The 12,802-nt window shown below is 40.8% G+C and overlaps 1 protein-coding gene across 1 annotated transcript in view; it reads left to right on the forward strand.

The window, feature by feature from the left end:
- GRID2IP (Grid2 interacting protein) overlaps positions 1-12,802 on the forward strand; it is a 139,777-nt gene that overhangs the window by 86,204 nt on the left and 40,771 nt on the right. The window contains exons 9-12 of the mRNA XM_058157223.1: positions 6,333-6,440; positions 9,170-9,267; positions 9,399-9,507; positions 12,276-12,583. Coding sequence (XP_058013206.1) covers positions 6,333-6,440; positions 9,170-9,267; positions 9,399-9,507; positions 12,276-12,583 — 623 coding nt within the window. The remainder of the gene's footprint in view (positions 1-6,332; positions 6,441-9,169; positions 9,268-9,398; positions 9,508-12,275; positions 12,584-12,802) is intronic.

Below are 12,802 nucleotides of genomic sequence, written 5' to 3' on the forward strand. Positions count from 1 at the left end.
TCTAAATGAGATGTGCCTGTCTCTCTTCTGAAAGTCAGATCAACTGGTTGAATTATTGCTGAAGTGTCGAAGTGACCAGCAAACTCCCAAACTGGGTTTCCTTGTCTTAGTGGCCAACCAGCTAAATATGAGCCAGCAGTGTGCAGCGGCAGCCAAAAAAGCCAATGCAACCCTAAACTGCATTAACAGAGGGATACAATCAAGATCAAGGGAGGTACTAATATCACTCTGTAAAGCCTTAGTAAGAACGCACCTAAAATACTGCATCCAGTTTTGGTCACCACACTATAAAAAAGATGTTGAGACTCTAGAAAAAAGTGCAGAGAAGAGCAACCAGGATGATTAGGGGACTGGAGGCTAAAACATACAATGAATGGTTGCAGGAATTGGGCATAGCTAGTCTAGTGAAGAGAAGAGAAGGACCAGGGGAGACAGGATAGCAGTCTTCCACTACTTGAGGGGCTGCCACAGAGAGGAGGGGGAGTCTAGCTATTTTCCAAAGCACCTGAGGGCCAGATCAGAAATAATGGATGGAAACTGATCAAATGAGGTACTAATACCACTCTATAAAGTCTTAGTAAGACCACACCTAGAATACTGCATCCAGTTTTGGTCACCACACTATAAAAATATGTTTATTTTTTTTAATTTTTTTCATAAAAAAGTTTTATTTTTACAATCATATCAAACAGCTCATCCAATGTACAGTTATATACAATTAGTCGGGCTTGCCCAGTCACCACCCCCCTTTTTAACACTCTTCCCTCTTCTACCTTCTTCTACTTTCCAAACCTTCCTCTCCTTCTCTTATCTACATCCTCTCCTCCCTCCACCCTATACCTTCCTTCTCCCTCTTCTACCCCTCTTCCTTCCTCCTACTCTCTCGTCTTTTCTCCCTCCCCCCGTTTTAAAATGGTAACTGGGCAGACCCGACCCTACATTAATTATATTTATACATCTTCAATAATCCCTGTACATTAACCATCACTCCATCCCCTACTCTCAACCCCCCAATTCCCCTCCCCCTTACCCCCCACCCCCCACCCCGACTTCCCAGAACAAAATGCAGGGTATCAAAACTAACAATCATAATCCAAAATAATTCCTAAATTATAATCTCTAGTCACTCCACACATAATCACACTCTCAATTCCCCTCTCCTTCAGAAATATATCTAATACAAAATATTTCCTAAATTTACTCATATGCTATTCGATATTTTTTTATCTGATACTTATTTTGAATATAATCAATCCACATTTTCCATTCTAAAATATATTTTTCTTGTGTATAGTCTTTCAAGTAAGCAGAAATTTTTGCCATTTCTGCCAGATTTGATACTTTGAGTGTCCATTCTTCAATTGTAGGTAATTCTTCTTTCTTCCAATATTGAGCAATCAAAAGTCTCGCAGCTGTTATTAAGTTCAAAATCAATTTAGTCTCTATAGCTGTACAATCCATAATTATTCCTAGTAGAAAGAACTGTGGAGTAAACTTAATCTTCTTTTTCAAAATATTCTGCATAATCCACCATACTTTAATCCAAAATGCTTTAACTTTTTTACAAGTCCACCATATATGGTTTTGTGTCCACTTAATCATACAATCCTTAACCAATTCAGTCTCTGAGTCTATTTCTACTAATACATTATACATATAATATGCTGTTGGCCTTGATCTCTCATTTGTTTTAACAAATTATCCTCAGTTTGCTTAACACCTATTTTTTTATCTAATTTCCATCTAGCTTGTAATTGTCCATATTGAAACCATGTATAATTTTTCCCTTCTTCCCCCATCTTTTCTCTGGATTTTAATTGTAATTCCCCCTTTTCCATATAAAGGAGTTCTTTATAGGTAACTACCTCCATCTTTTGATATATATTTATATTTTCTATCATGTGTCTCAGGATTGCCCATATTGGAATCTTTCCATCTAATTTATATTGATATTTCCTCCAGACCCTCAATAATGCATTTCTAATTATATTATTTTTAAATATTTTATCTACTTTCTTATCATATAATAAATAGGCATGCCACCCATATAACAAACCATAACCTTCTATATTCAAAACTCTTTCCTCAGTTAAATTAATCCAATCAGTAATTAATGATAAGACAACTGCTTCATAATACAATTTTAAATTAGGCATTTTAAGACCCCCCCCCCCTTTCCCTTGTATCCTGCATTATTTTTAATTTTATTCTTGGTTTTTTGCCCATCCATACAAATTTATTAACCCCCTTTTGCCATTCCTGTAATTTGATATCATTCTTAAACACCGGTATCATTTGAAACAAAAATAGAAACCTGGGCAAAACATTCATTTTTATAGCCGCTATTCTTCCCAACAAAGATAGTTATAACTTCTTCCAATTCTCCATTTCTTTCCATACCTTCTGCCACAATATCTCATAATTATTTTTGTATAATTTGACATTTGAAGCTGTAATATATATTCCTAAATAGTTAACTTTTTTAACGATTTCAAAACCTGTAGTTTTTTCTAACTCTTCTTTTTGTTGTATATTCATATTTTTAGTTATCATCTTTGTCTTTTGCTGATTCACCTTAAATCCAGATACTTTACCATACTGACCAATTATATCTTTTAAACCAGTAGCTGAGTATATTGGTTGGGATACAGTAACAACCAAGTCATCTGCAAAAGCTCTTAATCTATAATCTTGATGTTTAACTCTAATTCCCTTTATTCAATTGGAACCACGTATTTTATTCAGAAGAATTTCTAAAGTTACAATAAAAAGTAATGGGGACAGGGGACATCCCTGTCTCGTCCCTTTCCCAATTTTAAAAGTTTCTGTTAACCCACCATTTACTATTATTTGTGCTGTTTGCTTCTGATATATTGCTTTAATTGCATGGATAAAATAATCCCCAAATTGCATTTTTTCTATTACTTTAAACAAAAACTGCCAATCCAATCTGTCAAAGGCTTTTTCAGCATCCAAAAAAAAGAGTGCCGCTGAGACTTGGTTGTTTCGTTCCAAATATTCAAGGAAATTTACAATTTGCCTCACATTATATCTCATCTGCCTACCCTTAATAAATCCTGACTGATCATTATGAATTATTTGATTCATCACTGGCATTAATCTATTAGCAAGTATCTTGGCAAATATCTTGTAATCAGTATTTAAAAGCGATATGGGTCTATAATTCTCTGCCTTAATACCATCTCGATCTTCCTTCGGTATTAACGAAATAAAGGCTGTCCTCCATGAAGGGGGAACATCCCCTCCCATTTGAATTTTATTAAATAACTCTTTAAGTGGTTCAACCATCTCATTTTGTAAATTTTTATAATAAACAGCTGTTAAACCATCTGTACCTGGTGCTTTACCGATTTTAAGTTGCTTAATTGCTAACAAAATTTCCTCTGAAGTAATTAATTGATTCAGTTCTTCTCTTTGATTTTCTGTAAGCTCACAAATATTTTGTTGTTGTAAATATTTTTCTATCCTTGTATCATCAATCATAACCCTAGTAGATAACTTACTATAATACTCTAAAAACGCTTTTTTAATCAAGTTCTTTTGATAAACTTCCTTACCCCTATATTCTATTTTATCAATCATTCGTGATTTCTGTTTTTTCCTTATTAAATAGGCAAGCCATCTTCCTGGCTTATTGGCATTATTAAACGTATTATGTTTTACATATTGTAAATTAATTGCTACTTGATCTGCCATCAACATGTTAAACTGACCTCTTAATATATTTATTGATTCTTTTATTTTACTATTTCTTGGCCTATTTATCAATAACTGTTCTTTCTTTTTAATTTCCTCTTCCAATTCCTTTTTCTTTTTCTGCAATTTATTTTTGTATTTAATATTCATTTGTATAAGATTTCCTCTCATATAAGCCTTGCTAGCGCCCCAAATCATCTCTATAGATGTCTCTTCTTTCATATTCATAATAAAAAATTCTTTCATTTGCTTTTTACATTCATTTACATTTTGCTCATATTTAAACAAATTCTCATTCAACCTCCATGATCTCCTAGCCTCCTTTTCCCAATCAAATTCAATCCAAACCGGACTATGATCAGATAGAGTTCTTGAACAAATCTTCGTCTTCTTCACTCTAGAGTACAAATCATTAGAAATCAAAATAAAATCAATCCTCGAAAATGATTGATGCCTGTCAGAAAAGAAGGTAAAATCCCTCTCTTCTGTATTATGTTCTCTCCAAATATCTCTTAATTCCAAGTCCTCCATCATTTCAAAAAAAGCCTTTGGTAATTTCGCCCGGCTTGAAATCTTCCTTAAACTTTTTTTGTCTTTTTGAGTATCCAACACACCATTCCAATCACCCATTAATATATATGATTTATAATCCCAAAATACTATTCTTTTATGTAAAAACTTGAAAAAATTTTCTTGTTGATTCGGAGCATAAACTCCTATTAATAATGTCTTCTTTCCCTCCAACAAAAGTTCAATAGCAATATATCTTCCTTGCTTATCCACCTCAATTAATTTTGCTGATATATCCTTCTTTATATATATAACTAAACTGGTTTTTTTCCCCAAAGAGGAGGCAACAAAATGTACTCCCAGTTTTGAGTTTATCAAATATTTCTGGTCTAAAGATCTAATATGTGTTTCTTGTAAACAGGTAATGTCATTTTTAAATTAATTTGATAAGCCACATCTGCTGGACGGACTGCTAATATCTCAGCAAATACTTCAGAAAAATTTCCCTTAAATTCTCTTCTTTATTCTCTTTCAAGCCACGGATTCTTAATGCAAATTCTATATTTCTATATTGTATCAAAACTATTTCATCATCTGTTTTTTCCATTTTACTTTGAAATTCATCCATTTTATTTTCTAATTTTGAGTTAAATTGCTTGATTTCCTCAACTTCCTCTTCTAATAAAATCACATTTGTTGCCAAACTTTGTATTGCAATTACAAATCCTTTAACTTCTTTATTTCCCACTTGAATTTCTAATATCTGCTCTTTCATTTCAGACATCTCATCAGTTATTACTTTAAATTTTTCTTGTATAAAATCCTTCAAGTTCTCTTGTAACGCCTCTAAATTCAATGTTCTAGTCTCTGCTGTATGAGCTGGAGAGGCACCAGCTGATGAGATTCCAGAGCCCTTTGTTACAGTAGATTTTAATTGTTTGGCTGCCATCTTCTATAAAATTATTTATTTATTTATTTATTTCCAACTTAATATTCACTTTAAATCTTCTTAACCTCTGAAAAACAGTCTTTTAAAGCAATATTTAAAAATCTCCCCTAGATTCTATCAGCAGGCAGCAAGGAGTTAAAGTAGCAAATAACATGCAATTTACCAGCGGCAGACAACAAGCGATAAAAGTATCACTTTCGCTTTCCACTTGTTAGCTTGTTAACAATTCGCCTCCATTTTCTTGCTATTTTCAAGCTTGTTACAAAGTAACGGGGAATTGGCTTGGCTACTTGCATAAAGTTCTCCCACTTTCGTTCTGTCCGGTATAATCCTTTATTGTCCAAAATAAATCTCGGCGTTTGGTCATGGTGATTGGTTCCGCCAAAGCAGAAAAATCCTCGGATCTGGAGCACTTCGGGTTGCTGGAGGGAACTTAACCCTTCAAACCCCTTTTTTCACAGGGATTTTAGGGAAGTTCTACCTCTACCATGCAGCTCACCTCGTCTTCTTCTCCCGAAGAGGGGTTTTTTCGAACTGCTGGACGGCAGATTTAAGCTGTCCTAGTGATTCCACATAATCCAGAGGTTGGTGATCGTAAAGATCACCGCCATCACCTACGGTGCCAAACAGGAAGTCCTATAAAAATATGTTTAGACTCTAGAAAGAGTGCAGAGAAGAGCAACCAAGATGATTAGGGGACTGGAGGCTAAAACATACGATGAATGGTTCCAGGAACTGGGCCTGGCTAGTCTAGTGAAGAGAAGGACCGGGGAAAGATATTAGCAGTCTTCCAATATTGGAGGGGCTGCCCCAGAGAGGAGGGGGGGGGGTCAAGTAATTTTCCAAAACATCTGAAGGCCAGACAAGGAATAATGGATGGAAACTGAACCAGGAGAGATTCAACCTGGAAATAAGGAGAAATTTTTTGACAGTGAGAACAATCTACCGATGGAACAGAAGTTGCCTTCAGAAATTGTGGGAGCTTCATCACTAGAAGCTTTCAAGAAGAGACTGGACTGCCATCTGTCAGAAATAGTCTGGGGTCTCCTGCTTGGACAGGGGGTTGGACTAAATGACCTGCAAAGTCCCTTCCAAGTCTCTAAGTCTGTAAATCTGATGGGTGTCTAAAGGAAAGTTCCTGGCTTATTCTTCCCAGCTGTAGCTGAACCCGAAGTAGACGAGCAGCCACGGAGTTCCCTACGGACTGGCCCAGGGAGTCGGAAGTATCTGCGTAGCCATAGCCCCAAGGACATTGAAGCCCGGGGTAGGTTGTGGGACTGGGCCAGGGGTGGCCTTTGGCTTATTTCCCCTCCTTTGTCCAGCAACTCCCTCTCACCTCTGTTTGCTTTGCCCCCCCCTTCCAGAGGTAGGGGAGGGGGACCATATGCCCTCTCTGTAGATAGAGGTTTGATCAAAGGCAATGCCAGCACAACAATGGCGTTCAAATGCCTTTGCAATGACCCAAGAACTGACTGTGTCCCCCTCCTCTACGAATTTGGTGATTGCACAGATTGTACCTACAATATCTCGAGTGGCTTAACAGCTGCGTGCCACCCGTCTTTGTGGAGAACATCTGGAACTTTCACTGGGCCACCTGGACTTTCTCACGCACTGGTCCCCCCTTTCCCTCCTCTTCCTTAATCCGAGCAATCAACGGATTACTCAGGAGGGGCTCCAGATTTGACTCAATGAGTAGGGGGTTAGAAAAGAAAAATCACAGAGATTTTGTTCTGACCGAGGCCTCCCAAGAGCATGAAGCAGACTCCTCATCCCGATAAAACCCCTTTTATTTAGGTTAAAGGCAAATTACTCTCCAGCAAAGTCCCTGCAAACAGTCTTTCATGAGATTTCACAACTACAGACCTTTATCAGGCTTGGAGAGCTGCCAGGCCAATATCTTCCAAATGTCATGTTGGAGCAGCAAGTACTTGGCAAGAAGTCAGGAACAGATCTTCACACTAATGAATTGAACTAATTGTCTCCTGCAAACTCCCCTCCCCTTCACTCCTCTTTATTCCCTCTGGGAGGGGCAATTCACCGTCCACCTGTGGCTTTACTCTTGAGTTGGCCCTTATTCCTTAGCTGTTCCCTTCTGGCAGCTCTGTGCATGCGCACATTGGGAACAGGCTCCAGCTGTTCTTCTGCCCCATTGATTTCCGACTCCAAAGGCAGCTGACAACTGTCAGACAGCCCTGGTCCCATCTCTGCCTCTGACGCAGAGCCTCAGCGGAGCCCTCAGACTCCAGGACTGGCCCATGTTCCTCCCCAACCTCCCTACTGTCTGAGTCTGCCACCAGCTCCACTGGCTACTGGCTGGCCAGAACAGATTTGTTCCAAGTCTGGATTCCTATTTGATGGTTCCTGTGTTCAGCCTTGGCTCTCTCCAGCTCTGGCTCATGCCGAGAAGACACCGGCTTCAGACTGAGTCTCTGAGCCAAATGACCAATTGCAAAGAATCCTATCGTGCCATACTGATCCCTTTGTTTCCTCCTCTGGATCACAGCTTTGTTCCCATCCAGAATGGGCCTTTGCTCTGCTCAACCTCCCTGACTGCTTATTACAGGTAGCCCTCAACTTACAACAGTTCATTCAGTGACTATTCAAAGTTATGGCGCTATTGAAAAAAGTGGTTTATGACCAATATCCAAATTTACCACTATTGGATCAGCATGATCATGTGATCAAAACTCGGATACTTGGCAACCGGTTTATGTTTATGACCGCTGCAGCGTCCTGGGGTCATGTGATCCCCTTTTGCAATCTTTTGACCAGCAAAGTCAATGGGGAAGCCACTTAATGACCATGTTATTAACTTAACAACTGCAATGATGTATTTAACAACTATTTTAGGAAAGGTTGTAAAATAGAGGAAAACTCACTTAACAAATGTCTCACTTAGCAACTTAAATTATGGGCTCAGTTATGGTCATAAGTCAAGGACTACATGTATTACTTTTCTTCATTTTTTACTAAATCTAGAGATGGCTTCCTAGACCCATGGAAGTCCTCAACAATATCAGCTACTCCCAAATATCCTTTGTCAAGAATTAGCTCTCCGCTCCCAATCACAAATGTTGCCAATAAAAAACTTCAATAAATTCAGATGAGGTACAAGTAGCCCTCAACTTACAATTTCTGTTGCCAAAATGTCTGTTGTTAAATGAGACATTTGTTAAGTGAGATTTGCCCCATTTTACGACCTTTCTTGCCACAGTTGTTGAAGTGAATCACTACAGTTGATAAGTTAGTTCAGTGTATCTGGCTCCCCCATTGATTTTGCTTATGAGAAGGTTGCAAAAGGGGATCATGTGACCTTGGGACACAGCAACAGTCATAAATATGAACCAGTTGCCAAGTGTCTGAATTTTGATCACCTGATCATGGAGATGCTGCAAAGACCATAACTGAAAAACGGTCATAAGTCACCTTTTTAAATGCCCTTGTAACTTTGAACGGTCACTAAACAAACTGTTGTTAGTCGAGGATTACCTGTACTCATGGCAAATCATCAATCTTCTTTCAAAACTTCTTCCATTTGGGGTTAGGACTTTAGTATAATTGAAAATCACCTCACCACTACTGTTCACAAACTGCTCCAGTTCATTTCTTTCTTCAGTTGTCCCAGCTTCAGTTCAGCCATAATGGCCATCTCTCTTCTCCGTCAGTCAGTCGGGTGCCTCAGATCGAGTGGAAGGGCTGCTGCTCTCCCACGATCAGCAAGGGATGCTTCCTTTCTTCGTCACCCCTCCAGGGTGACTTTAGCCCCTTAGGGTTCCCATTGATGAAGAATTGGCCAGGATTCATCAACCGTCCTGCTGTGACGCCAAACCAGAAGTGCAAACCATCTTGAAGGCCCTCCAGACAAGGGGTCTCCAACCTTGGCAACTTTAAGCCTGGCAGACTTCAACTCCCAGAATTCCCCAGCCTGCTCCAGATGGAGCTCCAGGGACCAGTTGTCCCCATATATGCAAGAATCCCCCATCTTTTCCACAGGTTCTGCTGAAGCCGCTGAGATGCCCAGCCGTTTAGCTCCCGGAGAACGCCAAGCAGGTGATGGGACGTCTCTTCCAGAGACCCCCAACCCCCAAATGGTGAGAGCCACGCTCTTGAGGGCCCAGCCTAAGAAGTGGGCTGTGCCTGCGATGGGGTTTGGGGTGGGGGGAGAAGGGTCAACAGTGAAATGGGTCTGACGCATGGTTCACTTCCTTCCTTCCATTCGTAGATGTCGGCAGTCTATGCCGAGCTGGAAACCCGCCTGACTGCTGGTTTTGGAGGGAAGTTGGGCCGCCTGCCTGTGTGCCGGACATCATCCCTGGCTTCAGAGCCTGCAGGTAACTCCTCCAGTCTTGTGGGGTACAGGAGACAACTTTTGGGGATTTATTTGGGATGGAATTGGACTTGGAATTTGTTAGGGAAAACTTTTCTCTTTGGTTGGTTGAGGTTCAAGTTCAGAATAGAATAGAATTGTTTATTGGCCAAGTGTGATTGGACACACAAGGAATTTGTCTTCGGTGCATATGCTGTCAGTATACATAAAGAAAAAATAAAACATATTCGTCAAGAATCATAAGATACAACACTTAGTGATAGTCATAGGATACTAATAAGCAATCAAATCATACCAGGAAACAATAAAAAATAATAAAAAATAAAAAAGAAGTAAGGGAACTTGCAAATTGACTTCATAATGCTGTAAAGTCCAAATAAACGCTATGAGCCTCGAGCCAAAGAAATCCAGTTATTTATTAGGAGCTTCATGTCAGCATATATCCAAGTGAAGCCAACTCTGACTGCACGTAATTTACGCTCCAATCATGACCCTGTTCCCCCCCTCCCCCTCCCCCAGGATGTGTCATCAATCACATTCGCCAACGGAGCACTTTTGCGGGTTATAGAGACCACTCCCCTCCAGCCGCTGTGGGTAACCCTGAGAGATAGCCTTGAAAGAGATGTCTAGAATGTTCTTTTGTTTTTTGGCTGCCTTGCTGCTTCATCGGTTTCCCATCCCCCTTGCCTATGGCAACTCGAGAGCAGGCCAGGGATGCCTTGCGAGTTGACATGCTATTTTATAGAATGACTGTCTTTAAAATTCAGTTAAATGCAAGCATGTTCATCATAAATGTGGTGTTGAGGCTCACCTGGCAGACAATAAGAACTATCCTTTCCCTCCCCAAAAGGTAACACCGAAAGTTGGAAAGAAATGACATCTCTTTCTGTTATCCCTTCTCCAACTGAATATCAAATAGTAGTTGAAAACAAAGCTGATCATTGGGAAATCATTTCAAAGGGTTTTTCTCTCCCCCCCCCTCCCCAATTTCCCTAGAAATATATCGGGCACCTCACACTATCTGTGGGATTAAATTCTCCAAACTGGCTAATGTCAATTCAATAGCAGCCAATATTCTGATATTTCTTCTTTTCCTCTCTTAAGTGAAAGATGAATATGCCTCATTTTCAGCCCTCGGTCTTTTGTTCCAAGCAAATGCTCTCTACATGGGGCTCCCCTTGAAGAGCACCAGGAGGCTCCAACTGGTCCAGAATGCGGCTGCGCGGGTAATAGAAGGGGCACCGCGATGCTCCCATATAACACCACTCCTGCGCAGCCTGGTTGCTGGTGGTCTTCCGGGTGCAATTCAAGGTGCTGGTTATCATCTTTAAAGTGCTCTATGGCACAGGACCGGGTTACCTTCGGGACCGCCTACTGCCGTCTATAGCCTCCCATCGACCTGTGCGCTCCCATAGGGAGGGCCTCCTCAGGGTGCCGTCAGTCAAACAATGCCGACTGGCGGCCCCCAGGGGGAGGGCCTTCTCTGTGGGGGCTCCAGCCCTATGGAATGAGTTGCCTCCGGGGTTGCGTCAACTCCCCGACCTCCGGTCCTTTAAACGCGAGCTCAAGACTTTCTTATTCCACCGTGTGGGGCTAGCTTGATGAAATTTTAAATGGGGTTTTAGGATTGTTTTATTTTAGTTTTAATTTAAATTGGCCATTTTATAATTAGTTTTTTAATATGCTTTTTAATTTTGTCTATGTGTACGTTGTTTTTACTTGGCTGTATACTGCCCTGAGTCCTTCGGGAGAAGGGTGGTATAAAAATCCAATAAAAATAATAATAATAATAATAATAATAATAATAATAATAATAATAATAATAATAATAATAATAATAATAAAAAAAAAAATGAAATTCACTTTTGTGTTCAGTGTGGAAGAATTTTAGATTCCTCAAGGTGCCTCAGTGGAGTCTGGTGGTGTGAGGGAAGACTTGTGTCAGTTTATGGTGGTTAAAAACAAAAACAAATCAGAAGGAATCTGGTAGCACCTTTGTCCAATAGACACCCTGCAGCAATGGTAAAATCTAAATTTCTTTCCTACTGGTTCTGTGGGCGTGGCTTATGGGTGTGGCTTGGTGGGGGGTCATGTGACTGGGTGGGCGTGGCTATATGACTGGGGGATCAAAAGACAGAAACTCACTAACAATGTCCTGCTGGAGCAGGGTTGGACTAGATGACCTCCAGGTCCCTTCCAGCCCTGGATTATCCTCTGAAGCTGCGTCTAGTGCCAGGTTTGTAGTCCTTCCTTCCTCTCCTTTTTCCTCCCTCCCTCCCTCTTTCTTTCTTTCTTTCTTTCTTTCTTTCTTTCTTTCTTTCTCTTTCTCTCTCTCTCTCTCTCTCTCTTTTTCTTTCTCTCTCTCTCTCTCTCTCTTTCTCTTTCTCAAACGAACCTCCCACCCCCTCATTTTTTGCCTACACTCCCCATTTTTTGTCTAGCAGGCTTCAGTTTTTTTACCTTTTAAAAAATGCTTTTAAAAGTTAAAAAAAAAAGGCTCTGACGATCGCGTGGCTCAGCTGGGCATGGGGGTGGGGAGGGATTTTTGCTACCAGTTCTCCGAACCATTGCTACCGGATCGGCTGAACCGATCCGAACCGGGAGCATTTTACCCCTGATCTGCAGTAAATTTTAATAAAATGTGTTATTCCGAAAAGGTGCAACCAGAATCTTTCTGACTGAGTGACATCCGTGGCTGATAGAGACCAAAATACCCAAAAGTTGGCATATATGCTGCAGGTGGCTGCGTGTCTCTTTCTGTATTTTCTGCAGGTACCCGAAAATCAGGATTGACTATTTCCTGGCAGAATGATCCCGCCCTGCAGCCTTGCTATTACCGCTCGCCTGGTGGCCTCCCTTCCCCCTGCAGCACAGACTCGAACCCCTACGTTAGCCTGGACAGCAGCCCGGCCTTGTCGCCGAAGCTGAGCCCCCTGTCTCGCCGGAGGAAGCTCTTCACCTTCTCACGGCCGCCACGCAGCCGGGATACGGACCGCTTCCTGGATGCTCTGAGCGAGCAGCTGGGCCATCGCATCACCCTGGTGGATGACTTCCTGGTGCCTGAGAACGATTACGAGGAGGTGGGAGGCAAGCCGAGATTAGATTAGTTTAATAGAGATGGAAGGGACCTTATAGGTCATCTAGTCCAATCCTCCCCAGTGGTAAAATGTAAAATTTGTTACCACCAGTTCTGTGGGCATGGCTTGGTGTGTGTGGGGAGTAATGTGACTGAGTAATGTGTGGCCAACTTTTTTTTTTTTACTTTTAAAAGCATTTTTTCTAGAATCTCTTTGGCCGAA

The sequence above is a fragment of the Ahaetulla prasina genome, chromosome 14 (assembly GCF_028640845.1).
Source record: "Ahaetulla prasina isolate Xishuangbanna chromosome 14, ASM2864084v1, whole genome shotgun sequence".
Taxonomy (NCBI): Eukaryota; Metazoa; Chordata; class Lepidosauria; order Squamata; family Colubridae; genus Ahaetulla; species Ahaetulla prasina.